This window comes from Columba livia, chromosome 7 (genome assembly GCF_036013475.1).
Source record: "Columba livia isolate bColLiv1 breed racing homer chromosome 7, bColLiv1.pat.W.v2, whole genome shotgun sequence".
NCBI lineage: Eukaryota > Metazoa > Chordata > Aves > Columbiformes > Columbidae > Columba > Columba livia.
The window spans coordinates 36618831-36645469 of NC_088608.1; the positions used below are offsets into that span (position 1 = coordinate 36618831).

Genomic DNA, 26639 nt, shown 5'->3' on the forward strand with positions numbered 1-26639 from the left:
ATACGCTTCTCAGCCTGGTCAAACAAGGCGCTCCTGGCTGGCACGTTAAATTGCGGTGCCAGCTTTCCCGACCTCCCCGCCACGCACCCCGGGTTTCAGCAGGGCTTGTGGTGCAAAAGAGCCGTGGTTGTGCCCAGCTGCCAGCGGATATAATTTCTTTTGGTTGTGCTGCAGAAAGAAGAGTTCGCTCTGCTTATCACGTTTTTACTTGGGTTATAGTGTCAGGCTTGGGCAGATTAATTGGTTGTAGTTCTAAAAGAGCTTTCAGGGTATTTAACCCATTGGAGAAAAATTAGCTGAGCTGATGATAAACAAGCTTTAAATGCAGAGCAATTACTTAGTGCTAACAAAGCACCATGACTACACACTTTGTCCAGATGCAGAAAGCAAAGTCTTATCACTGGTTCTGTTTGCAGGAGGACACTAAAAGATAACCTTTGTTTGTGCAAATACTTACCTGATAAGATCATCCGAAAGGGAACGGATGAAATTTCTGGTTCTATCTTGCCTGAAGGTTGTGCCTCAGATTACAAAGTATGAAGCAAAAAAAGAAAAATAATCACAAACTGAGAATGCTCAATTTTGCTCTTTTAGTTGGACCAAAAGTCTCCGATGGTGGGTTTCTTTCCTCCTTGTGTTGATTGCTTTTATTTCTAGCACATAACAATACAGCAATTTAGAGACCTTTAACCAGTAGGACTTTGGATTTCATTGTTCACAAAAACTGGCAAAGCTGGAGGGCTGGTTAGCATTGAACTTGGGTTGTTCATTGCAGGCTTAACCCTGGCAGGTAGTCAGGCTTTCCGGCACAGCAGCCCTGTGACTCACAACCCTTCTGTTTTGCATCCATGGTGAAACTGCTCCGGGAGTTTCCAAACTGTGAAAGCTTAGGAGGTGCTTTTAGTGGGACGTGCACTCAATACCGTTTGCCTCTCAAGGGTCACGGGTCACATTCTGAAGCAGCAGAGGTTTGAGTTTTTATTGTGATGAGTCTTAACATGCTTTTGACCTCTGTCTAGCTCGCTCCAGTTTTTTCTTTTTTTCTGTGTTAAGATTTGACTGAAAGGACACTGTTTATTGAATGCTTTCAATTGACCAACTTTAAAAAAAAAATCCAGTTCATTACAGCACATTGATCAAAAGATTTACAAAACTGACATGTTTTATTTTACTACAAATAACTTACAAGAGATTTCCCGCTCAGTCTTTGTAAAGGACCTGTATATCAAGGAAAAAATATTATAAAATGCGAGCACTTTTTTTTAGAATCACAGAATCCCAGAATGTCAGGGATTGGAAGGGACCTCGAAAGATCATTCAGTCCAACCCCCCTGCCGGAGCAGGAACACCCAGATGAGGTTTTGGTCCTTTTTGGATCAAGGCCTTATATTAACCCAAGCACGCTCAAAGCTCCATCTCGTGCAGAAAGTAAATATGTTATTTCTAGTGGAATGTCTCTAAGTGTAGTTATCTTAGCCTGCTCTGTGATTTTTGGTTGATCTGGATGCCATGCCGTACTTTGGACACTAATGCAATGGTGTGGGGTTTGTGTGAGCCCCATCCATCTACTGTGCTCTACTGACCTGGCCTTCATTTGGCCAATTTCGGTTGCAGTTGACAGTGAGATGGAGATGGCAAAGACATCATGAGAGGAAGCATCTGGGTCGAGGTGCAGGTGGCTCTGAATTACTCCTGTGTGCCTCCTACCAAAAATGTCTTTATATAAGGCATCATCTCATTAGAGAATCTGCGCAGACAAGCAAGCCATTGGAAACCGGATGACATTAATTTTCTTGCTTGCTGGACTACTTGGTCTGCATGGATTTCCTGCCCCAGTTGATTTGCTTGCATTTTATGATGAGGTTTTTTGAAAATGTCTGTGAGTTTGATATTCTGCTGCCTCTTACTCTGCACCCACTAGAGGCTGACAAAACTGCCATTAAACAGGTGGCTTCACAAGTTATGTTCAGGTAGCTGTTTAGTTTTGGCTTTTCTTTCCAAATGGGACTAATAGAAGTTTTCGGGAGGAGATCTTAGTTGCAGATGTGCAGCACAGCAAGATGTGGTTTTGAAACAACCGCTCAGCTCACCACAGGTGTGGTAAGGGTACATCTTTCATGTTTTAAATGATCAGGGACTGAGCTGCCCACTTTTAGGCCGTTTCAGTGGTTTCACGCTGATGGAGCTGTGTGCTCTCCGCCTTTGGTGACGTGCGCCGGTGTTGAGGGAGCATTATGAACCTCTGCATGTTACTTCACAAGAAATTTTGCAAATGCTGTTGTACTTGCAAGCTCTGGTTGCTCAGCAGTGGACCACAGCAACCAAATTGTGATTTTTTTTTGAGTCAACAGAAGGACTGCAAATCCGAAGCTGGACCAGCCTTACTTACTGAGAGTGTTTAATGCCTCAGTTTCCATAGCAATGGCAATAAGCGCTCCTCTCACTTGAGTGCCAGGTATGTGCGTGTGGATACGTGTGTTGCATAGCTGGGAGGGCAGGGCCTACTTCTTTTCCTGGAAATAGGTTTGGAAGGAGGAGGAGCGTTGGACGCTGGCTCTGCGGAGCTGCTGCTGCAAACTGACATCCCTCAGAGAGGGGGACAGGTACAGGAGAGGACAATGGTCACCAGCACCTGTGCTGGCCAAGACCCCGCTCACAGAGGGACCTCCCTCCATCATGAGTTTGCTTTTCATCTGCACACGTTTTATTAGGAGTTAGAGCGTGCGGGAAATAGAATATGGTACTTGAAGGCAGGGGAACGTGATGTTAGTCATCGAAATTAGTCGTTGACAGTTTCTGCCTTATGGGCTATCCGGGCTATTTCCTGAAAAAGGAAATCTTTCATTAGCTAATTGTTTTCTTTAGCAGTGCTGTAAGGGCATCAGCAAATAATACAGTTCCTGGCAAATCTACTGCACTGTTTAGTGCCTGCCTGTGTAATCAGGTGAGAACGATAGGAAAATTTTAGTGAAAGAAATTCTGTCAGAGCTGAAAAATACTAATGGCTTCAAAATGCTCTTCAGAGTTGACTCCTTAGCAAGCAATCTTCTATGTGCAAATGAGGAATCTCAATGTCAAATATTGTCTGACTGGCTTTGTACCACTCACCTTAACAGCAGTGAAAAGTCCTAGTCCCTCCAAGACGGCTTTGAAAGCATCACTTTCAGATAGTTGTTTATGACAACTAGTGGAATAGAATAAACTGAGGTGCTTCCCTTATTTCTTAGATTCAGTGTTCTGTCAAAGATGGAGGTTGGGACTGTTATTGCCGCTGATCTGTGCCTTAGCTAATTATGTTCTCACAGCTTCTAAAATCTCCTCTTTGAGTTCCTGTGTACTTTCTCTGTAGTCTCATATGATCATGTAAGTTCATATCAGCTTTTCAGTATCTTTGTTTTTTTGAACATGTCCAGTGGTCTTTCTGTTCACTGCCATTCAGTTTTACCATTACAAACCAATCTTTGCCAGGGCTTTGTTCATGCATTTAATAATATCAAGAATGTTGTTTCTGTATGGCCTTAAAACCACATGATTATTATGTAGGAACTGACTTCACAATTTCTTCTCTAAGCAACACGTAGTGTAAAATACTTGCACCTCCTGAGATATTTAGTTGCTTTTTTTGAAAGGCTGATGTGATTCTCCACTGCCCACCATACCTTAGTGTTGTGGTATATTTGTTCTGTGTAGAAAATAAAGCTCGTTAGCTGGTTGGTTGTGTGTGCACACAAAAACAGACATTTTACTTAGATGCACTTTTTCGTTTCCTGACATCTTTATGGCAGATACATAGGTTTTCATCAGCTTTCTTGCTAGGATACTCTTACCTTTACAAGGTCCATTTTTCTCTGTGATGCTGCTTTAACCCAGTTTTTCATTTTACTGTAAGTCACTCTAATTAGGACATCACTTCTCCAATCAGGTTTCTGTAATTTAGCTTTACTGAACAGCTCCGTCAGTGGATTTTCAATGGTTTTGCCTGAAACTTCGGGTTATGTAAGGAAAATAGCCATTTCTCAAATAAGTCATTATAAAGTATATAGCAATACATATATTTTGGTATGCAAAAGGGAATTGATATCAATCAGCTTTGTTGGGAGAACAGTATTTGCATGACATTTTTCCCAATATAGTTACTTCCCTTACAAAGCCGTAAATCACATCTGAGATTAACTGTTACAGCTTTCTAGCACACCAGGAATCTTGTACTAAACACCATAAGAAATACTTTCAGTGTGTAGTTTGAGTTATTTGTTTTTATTACTGGGTTAATTGTTTAAAGAAGCACCTGTGCTTAGGATGAGCTTTCAATGACTGTAAAAGTTGCAGTACATGCTTACCTGACCATCAGAGACTGACACTGGTAAAGCGTTTGTTCTTATTGTGGAATTGTGCACATGAGGGATGCTGTAAAATTAGTTGATGCTTACAGGGTGACATAATTCCAGTTTCTGACAAGCACTCTCTGTAGCATCCGTTGTTCTACAGGCTTTTGGTGGGGAGAGGGAATCTCGGAGTTTCCCACTCAAAAAGGCGTGACACACATCCATTCTTGTGTTTTCCAGGATCTTTCCCAGAGAGTATCTTCTCCAGCAAATCCATCTTTATTCTCTCGCAGACCTTCAGCAGGTAAGTTTCTTCAACTAATTCTTCTGGTTCCACATCAAGCCTGTTCTTTTCTTCAGTGCTAATTGTACATCCCCACTTCTTGCTAATCATAGCATAAATAGCTTTATTTCCAAGCCATGTCTGTGGTTTATAGTTAACATAAAATGGGGCTAACAGGGGTGTTGGTTAGCAAGAAGAGAGAGAAAGCCTAAAGTGTCAGTGTTGAAATGGGGCTAGAAAGAGACTGCAAAAGAAAACTGTAGTCTGCAAAGACAACTTTGCTGTGAGAAATTTTTCATCTGATCAGTACAGGCTCATCTAAGGCTCAGGCTACAGGTGACAAGGAGTATTTATTCATTTGCTTGAAAGAATAGCTATTCAGGAATTTGAGTTTGTACAGTCCCTAGTGTAACATGCTTATTTACAAAGTCTGCTAGGCATTACCACAAGAGAGGAAAAAATCATTAAAAACAAACAAACCAACCCATGAAAACCTCAGCGAGGCTGCTCCACAAAGTTAAGCCCTGCGGAGTTACTGTGACAGATGTGGCCACAGGAGAGGTAAATGTGCCAGCAAAATGTCTTGGCATTCATATTGACTGAACTGAGCAAGCACTTTGCAGTACATCTACCTGAACAGCAGGATGTTATTACCTACCAGATTAAACAAGAAAAATTTTGCAAAAGCCTGAAAAGGGAGGATAGGCGAATGTGTTGCAGCGCTAAGATGCACAATGGAAGAAGCAATGAGGTGAGATGCACTAGCTGCTCTGGGCACATCTGTGTTCACACTAATGCCATTGCCAGTGGTATGTAGAACACATTATTTTCAGCTTCTTCCGCTGATGTTTCCTTTGTCTAGTGATGTCATTTCTGCAGGATAATGGTTAGCATAGTTCTGGGTGTTGCCACATTGAGGTAGTTAGATGCCCCTCATATCTGGAGACCACAGAACTGCAGAAAATGTGGCTTTTTTAGGCTGGTAAAGTCACAGAGTAGAAATTATTCCATATATAAAATAAAAAGGCCAGTCATCTGAGGTGTAAAATTGTTTCCACATCTTTTCAGCATGTTCTGCTATCTCATCTTTAATAATCAAGCCATGAAAAAGCAAGCTACTTAACTCCAGAGCTGCAGTCTCCCTGGTGGGCCTGTCTATTAGCCCCCAGTGCTTTGTAAGCTGCTTAATCAGTTCCTAACGTTGGTAGTAGATGTTTTAGAAGCAATCAGCAGCTTATCAAGCACCCTGTGGGAGGGAGGAAGGGTAGAAGTCACAATTCATCCATTGATTTAGCAGTTCCTTTTAGCATGTTTCTTTGTGTATATTTGTGTTTGCAAGACACCTTCTCTTCCCCCGAGGGCCCCAGCCTCAAACTTATCATATTTAGAGGCAATATAATTTGATTACCATTTCTGCTGGGGTGGGTTAAATTAGATTTACCTTTTGATCTAGCTGTATCCTTATTGTCAGCCCGGAGAGGGTTTTCCACATTTCAGAAGCTCCGAATTTGAAATCGAATTGCCTTTTTTTGTGAAAGTGGAACCTGAGTGGAAAGGGGAGGAGGGCCCCATTGAGAAAATTAATCCAACAGCCAGAGAAACACTAATACCCTTCTAGCCTCTGCCTTCTTCCCTACCACTGCTTTCTCCTGATTTCTCATCGTTTTCTACTGACCTGCAGTTTGGACGGTTTTTAATCCGAAAAGTTTCTCCTCATTTTGATTCCTCCTCTGACTATTTCCTCATATCCATGGGCTGCTTTTGCACTGTATCCTGCTGTCATGTAGATTGCATGTGTTTGGGAATTAACTAAAAGGTTTATTAAAGATTAATGGAAAGATAAGGCATGGTGAGTAAATTAGAAAAGCAGAGAGGGGTAATCTGCAGATATAAGCAACCTTTACCCTGGTTAGTCCCAGCTCAATTCTGATTTGTTTCCTAGCCAAGTTCTCTTTAAAGATTCTAGAAAACATGGGTCATTTCCTACCAAGCAGCTGAGTTTCAAAAATATGGTATGAGGGTCTGTTCTTAGGTGCAAAAAAAGCTGAAATGCCCATTTGCCAGTAGATGAAGCAGCATATAATACTATTGTAAAATTCAGTCCAATTTAAATCTCTTTCCAGGCTTAACAGAGCTCCATGCCTTATGAATGTGACAGAATACATACATGGTCTGGGGATGGTTTGGACAGGGTTCTACTGGGGAAGACCTTAACCGTGAGGTTAAAAGCAGAGTGGGAAAAAAATAGAGACAGAATGTCCTTAATTTTGGAAGTTCACCAAACCCTGGTGAGGTAGTGGGTTTGCTAGTAGTTTACTCATTAACAAATGCTCATAGTGCAGATGTGGCTAGGCCTGACCTTTGACCAAAGAGGCAGCAAGTGATGGTCTTTATTTGTATGTGCGTGTTTATTGAAAATAAACACAAATGCACACATGTGCCCCAGCAAGGTCTCACTGCACCAGGGCCTCAGGGACTACAGTCAAGTTTACAGCAGGTCTATCTGTCGGTATTCCCATGCAATACATGTTCTCAGAATCCTCTCGTCATTGTTGCTGTTGGAGTGTTAGCGGGCAACATAACTAATTAGGTGCATTCAGATTTAAAAACACTGAGTGTGACAGGTTGCCTGTTCTGTCCCGTTGGCTACACTTGCTTTTCTTTCTGATGCTTCCAGGCATCATCTGCCCAGTCGCAGGTAACACCACTGCATCTCTGTTAGCCCGTTTATCCAGGTCTGTTCCAATCAAATTGTGTTAGGAAGCAAGTATTCACTCCTGAAATTGCTGGATTTAGCAGACGTAGTACACTGGAAAGATGGATTACTCTTATTTATGTGCAGTATAGTCCCCAGTAGCGCAGCCACAGTCCAGGCTGGCTTTACCCTAAACCTACTGGAGGTGCGAACTCTGTTCTCTGCTGACATTACTAATGGATATGTCCCTGGTTTTGTGGACATGTGGACACAATCCATGCATGCTGGAGTTAAAAACTATCCATTCATTTTGTGTGACTGTGGGGCTGTTCTTGGTGACACTAGCAGTTTTTACAGTGTTAAATGTTGATTTGGAGAGAAGGTGCCTCAGACAAGACTCTTGCATTTCTTAGGAAAAGTAATTCTTGCTACTTACATTAGATTCTGTATTAAAACGAGCTTTTAAAGTGAAAGACTTGAAGTGGCTGTTGTAACGAGTTCAAAATTCAGGTGCTTAATCCACACAGTGTTAACTAATGTCTTGCCTGGTTTTTATGTTCAATAGCAAGATATACAAGTGTACAAAGATTATTGCAGTGATGGTCTTTACTGTAGAAGCTCTCATAATCATGGCAATTACTTCATCCTGGTTATACTACCCCTAAAAGATATGGTGAAATAAGAAGGATCCACATAATGGCAAAAATGGCTGGATGTCAAGGATGGGAATTGTGAGGCAGCAGATTTAAAAAGAGGATAATTTGAAGACTTGTTTACACAGGAACACTCAGGGAAAAAAAATTGAAGTGGCAAAATATGGGAATTTAAAATGATGAGTTGAATTACATTGAATCACTGTGTTAATAGTGTTATTCAAAATATAAGTGGCTTTCATTTGGTTTATCTCCATTTACTTTGGAAGCAAAGTGAGCTAAATTGTATTAAGGCCATTTTCATTCTGAATGTGTATGTCCATACAGGGATTTAATGTAGTATAATTTATCCATTTTAACATTGTAGATAAACTAATCCATTAAAATTTAATTAAAACATCCATTTACTTCAGATCAACTTTCCTGACTATCTACCTGTAGGTGAACCTACAAACAATGTGAAGAACAGTGGAGAGAAAGGATGAACAGGAGAGCCCTATTCTCACAGTAAAATTATATAGCACAGGTCAAGCAGTGAATATGAAATATGCATAAAAGTCCTTAATGGAAATGCTGCTTTGCAGAACACACAGCGAGCATGAGGAACTTAATGCCACAGTAATATTACTGAGGCCAGAAGTTTATCGTCTTTGAGAGGATTAAGTATCCATAATGAGAATGTCCACAGTTACACTACGTAAGATAAAGAGATTATAAGGTTTCAGAATATACATGTTTGTTACTGAGGGGATTAGGAGGGTGTCTTTCCTGTTGACAGACAAATCAGTGATTTCATCTTTTTCTGACGTGTAGAGTACTGATTACAGTGTCTGGATAGGGTTTTGGACTAAGTGAACGGCTGTTATAACCGAAGCATTCCCAAAACGAAAATCTTAATGTTTCTGTTCAAATTTTTGTACATATAAGGTTCCCTAACAAGAATAAACATGAGCCTCAATGAAATGGAAGTTTCACCTAATTTGAGCCTAGTATATTGTTAGATCAGGATTAGGGAGCCTTAGAAGAACAGAGAAATTGTTAGGTCTTGTTCACTTTTCCAGGCTTTTAATCCACGCTGTACTTCCATCACACCTCCTTTTCCAATGGCAAATTTGGATCCTCCCTGTATTTTCCTAGGTTGAGTTGGCAGAGGAGATCGGAGATGCTCTTTCAAGCATTTTTACATGTGGAAAACTGGTAGATTTAGACAAGTTGTTTAATGAGTCCAAACAACAGCAAAAACTGCAAGGAGATGTAGACTTCTTTTTGCTCTCCACTTGCTGCTTTTTTCAGAAGTAAAACTTATTTTCTGATCGCTCAGTCCTCATACAATTACTGAGAAATGCATAGATGAGGTTCTTAAGGTCATGTTTTAGTGCCGGTGTTAGGTTAGTGGTGGAACTTCATGTTGAGGGTCTCTTCCAACCAAAATGATTCTATGATTCTATTTAACAAAACATTATTTTGTAAAAACATAGGTTTGGTTTCAAGAGATGTTATTGACATTTCCTGGCAATGCCTCTAATTAATGATGTTAAATCATCTGCTAGTGTTTGAATATCAAGAATATGTTGTTAATGCTCTCAGAACTTTTGATAACGTTACTATTTTTCTCTGTATAGGATGGAATTTATAATGTTTATTAAATGCTCTGACAGTGTGACTGGATGAACATTATATTATGACTAAATCAGAGTTTTATAGAAACATTGAACTTCCCAAGGAAACGTAAGAATCATCTTCTAAATGGACCTGGTCATCTGGCTGATAGTGTTGCAGAATGCCCAGTTAAAACAGTGTTTTCTTAAGTGCTCGAGGAAACCAGAGGCTGAGGAGCTACCATTCCATGTCTTGAGGATAAGATGAAATACTTAGAATCTTTTGAGGGTTTTTTTCACATTTGAGACCAAGTCAAAATGGTGTTGGTTCTATTAATTATCAGTGTAGCTAAATAGGTGGTGGAGTTGTTCCCCAGAGGAATGTTGACCCTTCTGCATTTTGGCTTAATCCAAATTTATCTTGCCTATATTGCTGTTGAAATAAAGTTCCCATCTGGTGATAGGGTGTTTATTGACACTGAATGAACTTCTTGTAATGTCGAGAAGGTGCTGGTTCCTTTCCTGGCAGACAATATCAGCATTCTGGGTGATCTGCCTCTTCCAATCCCTGTACTTGAAGAGGGGCAAGTTATGTGCTTGCTGTTGATTTCCCAGTTGAAGGCCCATAGGATGGGGATCCTACCATCCCATAAAGGACAGCTCTCTCAAATCTCTACCAGTACCAACAGACCACGTGCCGGAAGCTGTCACCTAGAGCAGAGCTGTTTTGAAACAGTGGTAGGTTTTGACTGAGGTGTCAGGTACAGCCCCCGCTCTTAAATATTTGGTAGTAGGTAGATTGAAACAGATGGTCGTGTGGGGAGGCAAGGGCCGTACACATTGTTAATTTGTACAGTGGTCCAGTTCTCATCCTGAGGCACGTGGGATTTGGCCATTTTTCCCAGCTCTGCTGCAGGCTTCTGAAACACCAGACAACTAATTTCTAATGGGATTTAGGTAAAATGGGTCCCACTTCACTGTGTGTATGTTTAAATTAGACTTTCTAAGCACAATGAAGTTCGAAAGAAGGAAACCAGCACTTTGCAGGGGTAGTCTGTCTGACCCGTTTTAAATATGTTGTGCCATTTAAATACATTAAGATTTTGAGGCAGCAAGATAATTTTAAAGTATATAAACATGCAACTTGGACCACAACAACATAATGCGAAAAGCCATCTTTCTGTCTTGCCTTTACAACCTGTGCCTGTATGCCTGTGGTACCTGTATTAGAAGAAGAGTATGAAAATAGTCCTAGAATGTGCAAAACACACATATACATTGCCATAAACATTAAAAGGTCTGCTAGCAAAACAGCAGTTAAATGGCTTGTACACTTTCCTATGGCTGTGGCTCCTTTATCGCTCATTTATTTCAGTCCCTGGCATTTGCGAGCACTGAGCTGCCTCTCATCAGAACAGGAACCTTCAGGTTAGCCGATATTCCAGGTGTGTGTATAATTCTCCAAAGTGCTGACAGCTCTGCTTACAATTAGTGGTAATGGTGATGAACTTGCAGGCGTTGCCTTTGTATCGCGGCTCTGCTGGGGAAGGGAGCTGCTGTCGTTGGGAGTGGCCCATGGTCAGACGGAGAGCGCGACAAAGTGTGGAGATATAACAAGATTGTTAATAGATATTTTTAACAGCAGAACCGGTTTTTTGCGCTGCTTGAAACCAGAGTTTTCAACAGGGTTTATTAAATATGCGTGGTGCTTTTTCACGTAAATATGTACTCTAGGCCACTTGGGATAAGCGTGGCTTTTTAGAATGAAACTCTGTCTAAACCAACCCAGCAGTGGTGCCAGTGGCTTGCAGATTTTGAGCTGGGATCTCCCAGGATATTCTAATTTTTTCAGCCGCTAGAAGAGGTAGTAGCAATGTAAGCTGCCCCTTTTCTAGTGCTTTGTGCTAGCCAGGTTCCTTCTGTTCCTTTTTTTGCTGTGCAGAATGAAAGGCCCAGTACAGGAGATCAGGGTGAAACACTAGGCTCTAAGTCCAGCCGTTGTCTTGGTACGTTGCTTTTTTGTACTAACATCCTTCAGAGGACTCCTCCTTAAAATGCCCTGATCCAGTCCTGTGCAAGGCAGCAAAGTGTCTAATTTTGTGATAAGAGTCATGAAATAACATCATACTCAGTGGGCATGTAGATCCAGTTAACATCTCTGCATGCAGTTGACTGCTTTATCTTTAAAAAAACAAAACAAAACAAAAAAACATAAACAAAAACACAAAACAAACCACATATACACTCTCTTACTCTCTGCCTCTTACTCTCATATTTACTTGCGTGTGTATTTAGAGTCACATACGTTTTTAACTAGGGCAAATGCTTTCTGTTCTCTACCAGCCAAATTCCTGGTACTCTTTCAACCTTGTTTGATTAAAACAGCCTTTAACCTTTGCTTGAATAGCTTTTTCTTCAAACAACCTATAATTCATCCCGGCAACAAGATTAGGAGAACTTGGGGTGTGACAAAATTGACATGTAGCTGCCTAGAAACCTTGGGGAAAGGAGAAAGGCGGGAAGGCGATAGAAACACAGTGAGTGCGGAGGCAGAGACTGGAGTCCTGCTGTAGGGCAGGCTGGAGGGGGACAAGTGATTTCCAGGTGTGTTGTTTATACTGAGACAATTCCACCTCTTTCTCACTTGCGTCAGCTTGACCTGCTGAAATTTCAGGCTTTTCTTCCTTTCCATGAGAGGAGTGGGGAACAGCTTGGAAGGACCTTGTCATCCTCGCCGCCTCCTGCCATAAATTCCCTTGGACTGTCACTATTTTATTCTTCTCCCCTAATTGATGTAAAACTCTTTCTTCACCTTGCCCCCTGCCTCTGTGTGCTTGTCATAGATCAGCAGCATTTGCTCTTGACCTTGTTTTGTTTTTCCCCCTCTTCCCAGTGCCTGATATAGTTAGTGGCTAATCTGTGGAATATCCCTTTAATACCAAATGAAAGTGCAGCGTGTCGAGTGGTCTGGTTTGGAAGGACTATGAACAGCACATGGCTCTGCCGTCAGCAAAGAAGGCAAAGGGAGCTTGTGATTTCTGTTTATCCAAATTCTCACTCATTTCTGCTTTAGTTTGATTTATTTGGTGGTTGGTTGTGTGATTATTTTTTTGTTGTTGTTCTTCACAGTGTTTATCACCAGGTTTCCTTTCAGGATGTTGTCTGAGGACGTGTTATCACCCGTGCTCTTGGGAGCTGGGATTGTGGCCCATAGCATGGCTGTAGCAACAAAAGATGGGGCTCTCCTGAAGTTACTGTGCTGTTCTTTTGAAATTTGCTTTACAGCAATGCCTAGTTACTGATTCCTGTGTGCGTGCGCACAAATAATAAGAAATCATTCTTCCCTTAAGTCGCTTGCAATTTATCAAACAAGGCAGGCAATCTGAAAGAGATGACTGGGAGTCAAAATAGAGCAAGGAAGGCTGAGCAGACCAGTGTATAGCACAAAAGATGGGGCAGAGCTGAGATCTGATATCTGCCTCCCCGGGGCTTTAACTTCATGATCATCCTTCCTCCTTCCATTTCCCTTTCCTCTGAACTAAAGATTAATTGTTCATTGAAATCATAACAAGAATTCGCAGCGTTAAGGATCTGGCAAACGGAAGGGAAAAAATCCTCAAGGAAATTAGCGGTCCGTGAGCATTGTGTGTTCCCTAGATATAAATGACTGGGAACTTCCCAACCAGGGTATATGTTTTCCCTTATTTTGTCCTCTGCAGCTTGCATTATCCTTAGCTAAGCATATTGTAGCACGCTTGTCTCCAAGTCCACATTTTCATCACAGAAATCCCAGCCCTGCTGAAATCTGTCATGGAGCGGAGATTCCATTTACTGTTTGTGCTTTAACGCCCAATCTCCACACGCCACGAATGTGGAAAATATGTGCTTGTTCTCCAGGTAGCAAACAGGTGATGACCACCATTGTATCAATAGCTTTGTGCACCCCAATCTGATTTTGCCCTTCCCCGCTTGCAACAGAGAAGAGAATGCATCAGAAAATTGTTTCTGAAAAAGGTTGTGCAATGAAAGGATAGGAGGTAGAGTGTGAAACACAGGTGAAACTGCAGCAAAAGAGATCTGGGGCAGGCATTAGGAACAACTTTCCAGCTGTTTTGGGTGCTGGAGAGTTGTGGGATCTCTGTGGTGAGTTTTTAAACAAATCAGACAGTCATCTGTGAGTTGGTTGTGCTGCAGGGTGAGGAATAAACTGTAGGTTTCTAGAGGTGTTTTTTCTAGCCCTGTTTTCTTATATCATTGGTAGTTCTTTCAGTAGCGTATTTCTCATCTGTCCTAGAGGCGAAGGATGATTACTGAGTGTTTAGTCTTCCTCCACAAAGCTTCCACCAATGGAATTTGGAGGGCGTTGGGCATAGTGGTGAATTGAAGCCGATCTGTTCAGGAGATTTTATTTTCCCTTTCATTCAGTCCAGAACATACATTCTCTTTGATACTCTGAAGTCTAAGTAAAGCTGGGGACTTCCTTACCTCTGAGCTTGTTAGCAAAAGGCTTGACTCTGACTAGCAGTTTCTGGAGAGGCAGAAAGAAAACAACCAGTAAGAGACAGAAACCTCGTCTTTAGAGGATGCTGGAAAGCTGTGCACAATTGTTGACTGCTCTTTCAGATAGCTTCCATCTGCCAGGCGTGCTTGTGACACTAATCCCAATAATTAAAGGACTTTCTATCCCTTCAATGTATATAATTGGAGATGGTGAATGAGCTTCATGTCTACTACCCCTTCTATTTTCTCAGTGCCTCTTGGCCTTTTCATGTCTCTTCTGCATTGCGTCAGTGCCTCCTGGCAAATTCTGTCTGTGTCTGTCTCTCAGATAGAGCCAAGTGTGTGTCTGGCCTTGAGAAATAATCATAAATTTTGTTCTGTTAGGAGGAGAGGCTCGGACAATCCAGTTGAGATTTGAACCTGTAGTTCAAGGTGTTTTACGGATTTCATATCACTTAACCCATCCCCTCCAGGCATCACTTGTGTCTGACATGTAAATCAGGCTGGAGGAAGAAGTGGAACAGATTGCTCAGTGCTCCAGAAGAAGGTTATAAGGCAAACCTGTGTCTTTAAAGAGAGTGCCTTCTAATAAATGTTATCTGCAGAGAAATACACCAGCCCCTCCGTTAAGTAGTTAATGTTACTGCTTCAGTGTGGGCTTATAAAACACCTTTATCACTTCTATGACGATAATGATTAACAAGCTGATTTACAAGGGTGGGGTCACAAAGCCATTTGGCAAATTCAGCTTGTGTCACCACAGCAGCCATACAGTACCTGAGTTTCACAGGGACGGTATTTTAATCACTTTACCTGGAGTATTAAACCCTGGTGGCGAGGCTCTTAAGCATTAGCAACAGCTACTCCTCTATGAGGTTAATAACCAGACTTTACTCCCGTGCTTCTGGTATACAAAGAGATTACAGGTCCAGGTCTGAGAATTCAGGAGAGTTGGGGACGTTTCTGCCCCCCTTGTAGGCGTTTATTCCCTGATGACTTAGCCCCAGTGAAGCGACCGTGTTCCTAGACGTGCTGTTACATGATCCCTGTGGTTGTTGGCCATTGATTGTGTCAGAGCTGGCAGAATATAGATGTGGGTGGATTTGTCTCCCTTCTCTCAGATTCTGGATAGCTTCTGTTTAAAATATCCTTCATCTATTGATTCTCGATTATCTTGGATACTAATAGAAGAATATAAGGTTTTTTTTAAACTGCTTTTGATTTTACTTTCATTATCATACACTAGAAATTACTCAGACTAGTAAATTTAATCTAGCAATTATTTTAATCCAGAAACCCTTGATATGGTTTGACATATCATGATACTTCTCAGAATTTGAACTTAACCTTGGCAGTTCCTCACATTGAGCAGAACAGTGTATCCAAAAGCTCAGCAAGCCATATCCCCTTTACCACCTGTCTTGACAGTCCTCATGTAGGTGATCAAAGGTATTTATGATTTCCATGCTGTACAAACACCTGCTGCACTTCTGGAAGAGTGTAGAAGTGCCCAGACGTAGACTCCTGCAGGGCTGGAGGTCTTACTCCTTACCTTTTACTTCTTAGCTGGCATTGCTGACAGGAGCCCTGCCCTCAAAACAAACACTCACTGCCCTAAGAAATGTCTGGAAACTGTACTGTTTGTTCTGTCCTGTCCAGAAAGTTCATCACATCTGATAGATTGCAGTGTTGATTTATGTGGCCACGATGCACAGGTTGGGTGTTTCTATGGACCTGGTCTAGTAGGTGGGCGGAAGGCTATGGAAATGTTACTTGAAGCAATAGTGGATTACGGCTGACTCATTTTTACTTTTGTTTCCACACATCGCCCTTCTAGTTCCCTCTAAAGCCCTTGTAACGTTACCTCTTCGGGAATGACACAGTCTGAGTTCGGAGGGGACTCCCACATTTACATTGCCTAATCAGTATTTGATTGGTTTTTAGTGACACCCAGTCAGAGGCTTTTATTACGTCTTTTCTAATTCGAACAACTACTCAGGGACTGGAACAAACTCGAATTTTGTATTAGGTATTTTTCATGCATTTTTTTTTACTTGTTCTGTTTTGCAAACAGTTTTATTACAAGCTGTGAGTTTAGGTTACCATGTCTTTGGGTTAGAACTCTCAACAGAGGTGAGAATTTCTGCCAGTGTTACCTTGGCCACTTTTCTACTTTGGCTTTTAATATGAAAACATACATTGCAACACTGTGCTCACTACATTGCTCTCCCGTGGGACTAGTTGTGCAACCCTCCTTCATGCTGGTAAGTGTGTTCTCATACAGGGAGACTTTGTTGACTGAAAAGGGAAGACAAAGTGACTTGACTTCTCTCTGCTGTGTGTAATGGCTGGGGTTTTGGACCCCCTGTACTGTACTGCATGGAGGAGGCGGGTTAGGAGCAAGGGCTGGGTAGCAGAGCCCTTCAGAGGTGAACTTCTACCAGGTCTATGGCCTTTCCAGTTCTTATTTTCTGGAGACAGCTGGCTGACCACTTGTTTCTGAAAACACTGCCTTGATAGAGCAGGAAAACTGTGAGTAACTTCCAGTCTTTGGATAGAAGGATCAGGAAACCTGCTGACCAGCAGCCCTCCTGACAAGCAGTTAAACTTTGACTGATCACACGTTGCCCTCATGATCATATTAATGTGATGTATCCAAAAGGATTTCAACTTGTATTGTAGCCCCCGCTGCCTTTCATCTTCTCTGTCTTCCTGCTGAATCAGGAACAACATAACCCAGTGCACGTGTGTTGTGTCTTCCCGCTGCCCAAGGCTCTTGCAGCCGTTGCAACATCAGCTTGTCTGCGAGAGTTCGGCAGCCCTCAAATTTGCCCCCCTCCTCACTCATACAGAGTGTAATGGTTTCTTAGGATTTATATTGCTACCCAGCCGAACAGTAGCACAAAGAACATTTTAATTACCTTTATTCATGACTTTGATCTATACGAAAAGCCTTCGTTCTAGCAATCACCTAAAATAATTGTACCAACACGCCTTTGGCATGTGTTCGGATACCGTCTACCCCTTTAGTTCCACTGCTGCAGATAGTCTCTGCCTTCTCCTCTTGCTTGCCAGTGTCACCCCAGTTTTCTGGGGCTGCTGCTCTCCGGGCTCCTCTGCTGTTAGTGTGAAAAACAGCATTTGTTTTGTTGGTTTGAATCGTAAGTGCTTTGAGGGTAGGGCCTGTCTTTTACATGTGTACATGTGGGTATGCATTTTTATACTAATGTGAGACACACAGCTAGGAGCTGCAGTATGCAAAGCCACAGCTTTCTGTCCTGTGGTAGCTTAGAGAAGTGTTTTTGCAAGTCCACAGGGCTGAACAGTGATGCTGGGGCTATTCAGAGACACAACTTGCTTTGAACCTCTGAACACAAGTGTTTTCCTGGTGTTGTCACCAAGCAGCGTAACCCAGTATCTTGCAGGTGCAGCAGTGGGCAGATAACTGTAGGAGCACAGCCCCACATCTGGAATCCTTTTGGGATGGGTTCCTTGACCCATTTAGGAGGAGAAAGCTGCATTGCACCCTCCATCAATTGATCCACCAGGTTGCCATTGTCAGTCACCTTTCACGCTCAATTTTGGACAATGAAACAATGGCTTGCACTACAAAGAATTTGGATTAGAAAACAGACCTTGCTCTTCATGTGTGCTGTAGGAAGAAGAGAATCTGAAATCAGCAAAATTTTGTTTGAAGCTTGATGCTCTGTTTCATTGTTGTTTTTTTGGGGGGGGGTTGTTGTTGTTGTTTTGTTGTTTTTTTTTTTTTTTTTAAGAAGCAGGAGTGTATCTTTAAGCCTTTGCAGGTACATGTTGAGGCTGTATTACGTTACAGGGATAAGTCAGTGGTGAAATTTTCGTTCCATTCCTTTGGCATAGTCTTCACTTAGCCGGTTTCATGCTGAATTTCCACATTGCTTATGAAATGTGTTGGACTGTTCTGCAGCTCATAGTGTGTGATTTCACTGTTTTTCTGTTTTGTAAACTTAGTTTGTAAACTGAACTGACCTTAGGAAAGGTTCGGGTCAAAGCTTAGGAGTGACTCCCAGCGAGAACAGACGTTGGACTGCGTGCAGGCTGCGGAGTCTCTGTCACTGAAAGGCTTTAGTAACAGCAACAGCTGTAAAGAATGACATGGATGTTGCTGGCTCTGCCAAGACGGCCTCTTGAGCTCCACAGCAAGTAGAAATCTTCCTTTTTGCTTGCCAGGGTAAATGGAGATGAGGATTTTATTCTTATTGTAATAGCTACAAACATGAACGAGAGGAGACTGCAAGGAAAAGCCATATCCTGTGCACAGCCCTGAAGTCTCTGATGAAGCAAAATGAAACAAAATTTACAGATGCTAAAAATAATGATAACATCAATTTGATGTTGCATTTTGTCTTCCTCCTGTAATACGGCAAAATGGCCTGTAATTCACATTGCAAAATTGGCATGCATGGCTCTTTGAAGATGTCGTCTTCATTGTATGGCTGCAGTGGCTGGAGTAACAAGGCAACCCACTATTGATGTGACCGAATTAATAAACAGGGACAAATAACACCAGCTCCTCGGGGACAGCTGCCCACTCAATCTCTCTTGCTTAGGTCATGAGCACTACAGCATAGGAAACCTTTTGTGCCTTCTACAAACTTAAATTCACACCTGGTGCTTAGGAAGGTAATAGATTATGTTAGTTTTGTTTTTTACGTTCTATAAAATGTGATTTTAAATCGGAGATTTAACTTCTAAGTCCTTGCTGATAGAGACATTAGCACAGACTTAGGAGTTTGCAGCTCTGTTTTCAGCCTGGCATCTGAAGCTGAGCTCTTGTGGCCTATCAGAGGTGGTTGCTGTAACATGAAAATGCTTTGGAAAATACGTATGTGTTGTGGTTTGTTTACTATCTTTGTATGCGTATTTCAATCTATTAGTGCTAAATGGCTTTTTGGATGGTGATTGTAGCTGTGTCACTACCTGAATGGCTTCACTGGTTTTTTTTTTCCTCCTGTTTGTTGAATACTATCAGCTTTCGTGTCTTTCCGCTATTCCCAACTTGTTTGGCTTTCAGATGTTCTGTAACTCTGGAGTCTGCAAGCAAAGAATTTCTTCCTTTAAAACAAAAACCAAACCCCAGCCTAGGGGAGCTAAGCTAACATCTGTTAGAACGTTACTAATATCACTACCTTGAACTGTGGCTTCATTTTCATGTTGCGTGCAGCAGCTTCTCTGCAGTGTTTATATTCGGGTTGAAGGGGATCTTCCTATACCAGGATGCAATAGGAATGTCATTTTTCCTCTAACATGAGCAGATGTCCTATCTGCAGTGCTGGCAATAACATTGCCTCTTCCTGTTGTTGCAGATGTTGTTAGCAGGCTGGAGCTGAAAGCAAAGAGGGGGCGCGTTTCAGCCCATGCCGTTCAATGCCGTCAGCATCAGCGCTACCTCCACTCCTCCTTTTCCACCTTTACTCTTTAATAGGGGCCATCTCAGCTCGCGGGCAAGAAGTTGCCCTGGAACACAAATTTATTTCCTTTCTACTTTACATAGGGGAGGAGTGCTTCCAAAATATCTGTTGTTCTCTGCTTTGACCTTTGCCTTCTCTAGATTCATTTACATTAAACCCAAATCACAAGCCGTGTGTTACTGTATTGAGGGAAGGGGTGCCTTAGCTGAATGTGGCACACATTTAAGTGCAAATCTCCTCGCCCCTTGGTTTCAGGGCACACCCCTGTGTGAGCTTTCAATCAGCAATTATTGCATTCTTTTTCGTTTTTAGAGGAGGTCACTATCAAATCCTGTGACACGGTTCTATCCCTAATCTGGCAGAGTGCCATTCAGACCACAGGAAGCCCGGGAGAGAAGAATATACACTTAGCACCTTATTTCATCTTCATTATTCCCTACACCAGCAGAATTCCTTAAAGTCTCTGGAAGTTTGATCTGAATGGAAAGTATTTTGCCTGAATAGCACCCCTTATTGAGGCATTGTCACCAAGTCACAAATTCAGATGAGTGTTGTGGCTAGCAGTTTAATCTAGGCTGCAAGGCTGTTTTTTCACACCAGCACAGGGAGTGCTAATCACTTCTAATGGTCTGGCAGGATTGTCTGGCAGCGAGGGACTTCTTGATTTGAGAGCTGGACACTGAAGGGAGAAAAACACAGTTCCTGTTCAAGAGTTTATCCAAGGATTTATTCATTTTGGCAATGAGGGGAATATTGTATTTTAATGGTTTTCAGTGGGAAACACAACCTTATTAAAGGAGAAAAGCCAGGGTTCCACTCACCAAAAAAAGGCAAAAATCTTGTGCTTTGGAGGAAAAGGAACAAAGACAAAACTGCTATTTGTGCATAAAAGAGTAACAAGAAATGAAAATTATGAATGTCAGGCAATATCCATAACTGTCAGTTAGATTATAATCTAGAAGCCTTAAACTCTCTCCTTATATACTTTTTTGTGCCTTAGTGTATGAATGCATTGTTGTACTTAAAATTACTAGTAACCTTGTATGTTATTGCTGTATAGAGACTTAGAGATAATAACTTTGATTTTGTGTTTGGAACATTGCCAGTTCATTGGCTGCTATTATCACTTGTGATTCCATGGAGCTGCCATTGTGGGGAAGTAACTTCCTTGTTGTTTTAACCACCAGCACGTAGATGCATTTCTGTATTAAAAAATATTGTTCTTCAGGGAGTTCTAGTCATTTTGAGGGGGTTCATTCAGTGTTGTCTTCTCCTTATTTCAGGTTATTGAAGGAAAGCTGGCACCTTTCTTGGGGAAGGTGATCAAGTTTGCCACCTCTCATGTGTACAGCTGCAGCCTTTGTAGTCAAAAGGGTTTCATCTGTGAGATCTGCAACAATGGAGAAATCCTTTACCCCTTTGAGGACATTTCTACGAGCAGGTACTGTAATGTCAGTCACACATTTGACTCGCATGTCCTATCCTTGTGGATTATCAGCCTCGCGAGCTCTTATTTAGATCACTAGGGACTGGATCTCACTAATGCATATTTCTGGGCAGCTACACTAGATTACTGGTCCAGGGAGGCCACCACCAGCAAACCTGGAAATAGAAAGGAAGAGCTACTTCCCAACACCCTGTAAGTCTCAGAAAAGCTGTTCAAAAAGGGAAGAGTTCCCAGTAGCAGCACATAGTGTAATTTATCCAAAGCTCTTCTGAGTTTGCAGTGTCCTGGAAAGCTAAAAAAGCTCTGCAGTGATCACAGACATCTTTCTTGCTATCTGATGTCACTGGGCCCATGATTGTCCATTATCCATGGAAAACCTAGAATCAAAATGCAGGAAAACAGAGCAGATGTGGCAACGCAGCAGTGTTTACTGCTCTTTTTCAAAAATGTTTTGGATTTTGAATAAAGGAGTTGGTGTGGGGTTTGTTTTTGTTTTCAACACAACAGAAAGACAGTATATCTGACAGCACAGCATTCCTCCCTAGATAAGTACTTTTCTGGCTGTTTCAAATACAGTCATTTTAATTTGTTCTCCAAAGTGTTCCATTGAAGGGGAAAAAAAATGAAGAGTCACCTTTGGAAACAATCAGGACCAGCCTGTTAAAAGGGCTTCATTAAGAATCTGATTCCCCTGCATGCACAAAGATGTTAAATTAAAGTAACCAAGGACTACTCTTTGGGGATTTTCAGCTTGACCCGACTTTGAAAGACTGTTTGCACATTCTTCTTCCAGACTCTCATTCTAAAAAATATGTTGACAAAGCAGTGGACGTAAGCTAAACAAGGTGTGCAGCTGAGCTCTGTGAATGGTTTTCAAGAAAGAGTGTATCTAGGGTGCATGCTGAAATAGGCTGAGTTAAAAAGAGAGAGACTAAGGTGACATAAAACATAAGATATCCATTGAGACTGTATAAAAAGACGATTGAAGATTTTCCCAAAAGACTGATGAGAACGTGTAAGAGCATTTGGGAAGACAAGTTTACGTGAAGTGTCTGTGCATTTGATTTGTCTGGGGGATTTTTGGTCACAAAGACGTTGTTGCCTTTATATTGTTCAGCTGAGATCAGTCATACCTTGCAATTACAGAGTTTAAAACCTTCTGGAATCATAGTATTTGTCAGCAGTTCAATGAAAGCCAAAAGAAGCTGTGCTGCTCTAGCTCCTGTTTTTATGTGAATTAGAAGCCAGGAAGGACTTTTGTTCACGTTTCACTAATGTGAAGTCATGGTTGATGTCATGCCAAAGACAGCAGTCTTCGCTAATGATTTTAATTAAAACACAGTCAGCATGAAAGGTTCTCCAATATTTCTCTTCCGTATTTTGTCAGAGGTCATTCTGCTTACTCCTTTTGTACTCCTTATCACTAAACCTTGCTTTTATCCCCAGCATTTTCCCTTTCTAGTTAGTTTTCTCATTCCGTTCTTGCTCCTGTGTACAACATGCACCTCTGTGGAACTAACCAGGTGATTTCAGCTCCATATTTTGCTCTTTTCCACCTTCAGGCTGGAGACAAGTCATGTCAACAGGGGAGCTCGTGTGTTGTGCTGTGCAGCTCCACCAGCTGCAAAGCAGTGAGGAAAAAGACCAGATAGAGGGGATTTTTGTTTGTTGCCATCTCTTGCAGAGGAGAGAGATTTCTGCGGTAGGCGTGCTGACCACTGCGATGGCAGGCGTAAGGTGAGGAGGGTGGCCAGAAATAGTAACCTGTGGCGGGTCACAAAAGGTTTGTGTGAACACTTGCAATTATACCTGAAATTTCTGATGACACGTGCAGCTTTCCTTGTTAGTTGTCATACAGAGCTCTGAGTAAACAGCTGAGATTTGTGATTTAGTTCTACTGTTCTGAGTCCACAGTCTGCAGTAAGAATTGACTGTGATTTCCCTTCTCCATCCTGGTCTTCTGGAATTGCTGTCTACAGCATAGTATTCACGTTTTGTACCCAATGCTAGATGGCCAAGTACTCTGACTGTAACTGCCGAGTTAAGGAGGGAAGAGCAGCCGAACACTAAAGACCACGTTTTTCCTTCTTGCTTTTGAATGTTGCTCATTCACTTTTGAGCACGCTACTAATTCTACCAGCAAACTGTTAGGTTAGAAATATTTGAAAGAGTGTGCATGACAGCTTTTGCAAACTTCACTTCTCTGTTGAATGTTTGAAAAGTGAAGTCTGCTGGGGGTGGGAGGGGCAGGGTGGTGTGTGTGTTGAGCTGGCCTTTGTTTTTCTGGCCACCCCCCTGACCTTTCTTGCTCTTCAGAGAGTGACAGCTGTTAGAGAGGCCATTGCAATTCCAAGGTGGTTCTCAGCTGGCTGGTACCTCTCCATCTTCATGGTCTCTTAGGTCAGATTTGAGATGGAAAGGTTGCTTTTCTCCAAATTATTCTCAGCGGCTTTTGGAGCAATCTTCTCAGGGAATTTATGAAGGATGGATGAGTCGTCTTTAGATAGATACAGCTGAGAGGAAAGGAGGGCCCCTCTGGAGGGCTGGAGTTTCTCTTTGGTCAGGTTATTTGCTTGAGAGACATTTTTGTCAGTCCTTGAGCAAACAGAGCAAATACCTGGGTTATGCACTCCTCAGGCTTTGAATACACATATACTACATACCCTCTCTCACTAATCAGTGTGACACATTCCTTTGTTGGCAAACAGCTCCAAAACAAACACAATCAGTTCACTTAATTAGCAGGTCTGTGGGCTGTGCTTGGCAGGCGCTTTACATCCCGCTCAACAATACAGTGCAACAGTTTGCTGCCTTGAATGGAAGGGTGGGCTCACAAAGTCATAAGCTTTCTAATGATATTTCCTCTCTGTGGCTTTTCTTAGGAGGTGGCTGTTCTGCACAGAGCTTAAAGAAAGTCGTGATTCAGTAGTGAAACAATTCCTTTAAAATTGTCCCGTTCTTTTGGATGCCTCTTCCAGTCAGTTTGATTCCTCTGTCCCCCGTTTTCCTCTTTTTTGTCTTACCCATATTTATCAGCGTTCTTTGTAAATTTCACAATTTTGGCATCTTTTGGAAGGCCTTTAAATCATGAGACCTGTATTTAAAGGCTCCTGAGTTAATTACACATTTCATGGAACAAATTGCCAGCTAATGTAAACTTGCACAGCTCTGCTTTTGCTGGAGCTCTGGCAACTTAAACAACCTGAGCATCTACCTCCTGTTTTATTTCTTGGGCTAAATTTGCCCTGGGCTTAAATTTAGCAAATAAACATATAGAAGTATCCTATTATATCACTAATTTTATTTTTACAAGTGTTGTGGAATACATTTAAATATCCCTGGTTATAAATTGGCTTGTTAGAGCTCTCCTTGCCCATTTGTTAGCAACCAGGCAGTGCCCCTCAAGTTGTTCTGATATTGCTTGTTCTTCATTAATGTGGTGGAAAGGTTTCATTTCTTTCTTGTGAAATTTAAAAAAAAGTGAAAAGAAAGTGACTGTGTAGTGGTACTGTTGTCTATAATATGTGGCCATGTTTGTTTTACAATATGTGGCTAAATTTGTTTTATAACCTGGAAGAATTTTAACAAGTTTTAAATCTTAAGGAATACTGAGAAAAATACTATTGGAACAAGAATAGAATTTTTCATTAAAAAGGGTTTTGTATCCAATTAGATAATTAAGTAATTACAGTCACAGTTAAAATTATTATATGCTAGCCAGTTAATGAAGTTTTGGTCTTGCCTGTGTGTTGACATCCTAGTGCCTGCTTTCACAGGCAATTTGTTGTGTTTTGCTGGTAAAGCTACTCAGTTAAGAACTATTTAGTCAGTTCCTTGCCTTTTTTGTGGTGACTATAGATGTATGTGAACCACGGAGGGTCGCTCTTTTGTGTTCATATTCATTTATCAAGACTGAACTGCTTTCGCTTTGCAGAGTTAATTTGTTCTGCAGATCACTTAAGACATGTAGACCTTTTAAGATACAAACCAGAAGACCCAAGTTTAAAATAGACATGCCACAGAACAGGCTTGACTATATCAACCAGCTTGGATGCCTCCATAATCTTTGGCCACCATCCTGATAAGAGCCATGAATGTATTTAACTTTACACATAGCGAGAAGTCTTACTGAAGGCTCTGAGGCTGTGCTTGGCTTCATGTGATGCCAAAGTCTTTCCAAGGTTACAGCTCACTGTCTTATGGACAAAACCAACTTTGAGCATTTGGGAGAATGTTAAAGATAGATATTAGGTGGAGAGACTAAAATAGTAGAGATGCACACAGTGTAGAGCATTTCCAGAAAATAACTTGGCAAGCCTCAAAAGCATCTCTCAAAGTACATAATTTTCCCTCTTGCTTTAATTAGTTTGTTCTACGCTAGTCAGCTTTTCCTCAAGCCCAGTTCTCCTGAGCCATGCTACTAGTTTAGTACTTAATTTTTGAAAGAGCTTAGCTTATCACATGTTGATAGTTGGTTCAAAGCACCCTGAAGTGATCTGCTCTGCACTTTCTTTAAAGAAACTGAGGCACCTAAGTAGATGCTAAGTTGTCTTGATAATTTAATTTTATCTGGATCTGTCAAAACTGGTCAAAATCTTCTGGCCCAAATCTTCTGATTTTTGTCTGTGCAGGGTAATGCAGTAATGCTATCTAGAATGCATGAAAAGAAAAAGATAAAACATACTGGCTTTTTCATCAGGTATTGATTTCGGAGCTGATTAACTTTGGGGTTGCTTTTACCTGCCTCGTGACAGAGTGGTGTTAAGTAGAACAGTCAGCGTAAAGGCAGAAATTCCAAAATTACCTTAAGAATCTTGTTGGTTGTATACTTACCTTATTGTTTTAAATGTTAAGTTCCTTTTTCCATCTTGGGTCCGGGTAGATGTGTCTTCAGCACTATGGCAGAGCTGTGTAGTCCAGGTGCCCTTTGTCTTTTAGTAAAAGCAACAATCCTGGTTTAATCACAGGCTTCCAAGACTTGAGATTTACAGTAAAATGCAAAAGTACAGAGTCATGCAGTGAAATGATGACGGTCGAGGGGCAGCATGTTAAATAATTGCCTGACTCTTTGATTTTAGGTCTTCAACCACTGCTTTGTGAATACAGGGCATTAGTAATAGGAGAGGTAGAGGGACAAAGCCCAGTGAATGGCGTGGCAGCTGGCAGAGGGATATATATCTGAAGATGTAAACACCTGAATCTGGAGCATCTCAAGTGTCTCCAGGTAGTGGATCTACCATGTGTAGGGTTTTTCCCTTTTCCAAAGTGACTGATCTCTGCTAACTGAAGTGTAATTGGGTCAGTTACAGATTAAACGTTTTAATACTGATTTTAGTGTCCCTTTACTGATTTCTTCTGAACTGCTGTGTACAGGCCACATCACTCGGCTTGAGATCTCTGAACTTAGACACTTGCAAAGTGTGGTACCAAGCTGGACAGTCAGTCTTCAGTTCTCCTGCTGGATGCAAGTATGGGAGTATACGTAGATAAGTGTAGCATAAACCCCTGCAGTCACAGCTGGGGGGAGCTGAGGACACGCTTCCCTCCTTAATCAGGAGCGACAGGGCTCTGCGAAGAAGGGTCTGGGAGCCGCAGGGTCCCTTTACTCCTGCTTGACCAGTGCAGTATCTCAGCCTGTGTACGGAACTGTCACAGGTGGTTAAATCAAGCTGTTCTTCTTGTTCAGCC

At 41.7% G+C, this 26639-nt stretch overlaps 1 protein-coding gene across 4 annotated transcripts in view; it reads left to right on the top strand.

The window, feature by feature from the left end:
* The window catches only part of PLEKHM3 (pleckstrin homology domain containing M3), a 97603-nt gene that overhangs the window by 46627 nt on the left and 24337 nt on the right, over nt 1-26639 (top strand). For all 4 annotated transcript variants that reach the window (XR_010473776.1, XR_010473775.1, XM_065069398.1 and 1 more), the window contains 2 exons: nt 4566-4629; nt 20788-20945. Coding sequence is in view for 2 of the 4 variants with exons in the window: in XM_065069398.1 (XP_064925470.1) it covers nt 4566-4629; nt 20788-20945 (222 nt within the window). In the remaining 2 variants the exon portion in view is untranslated. The remainder of the gene's footprint in view (nt 1-4565; nt 4630-20787; nt 20946-26639) is intronic.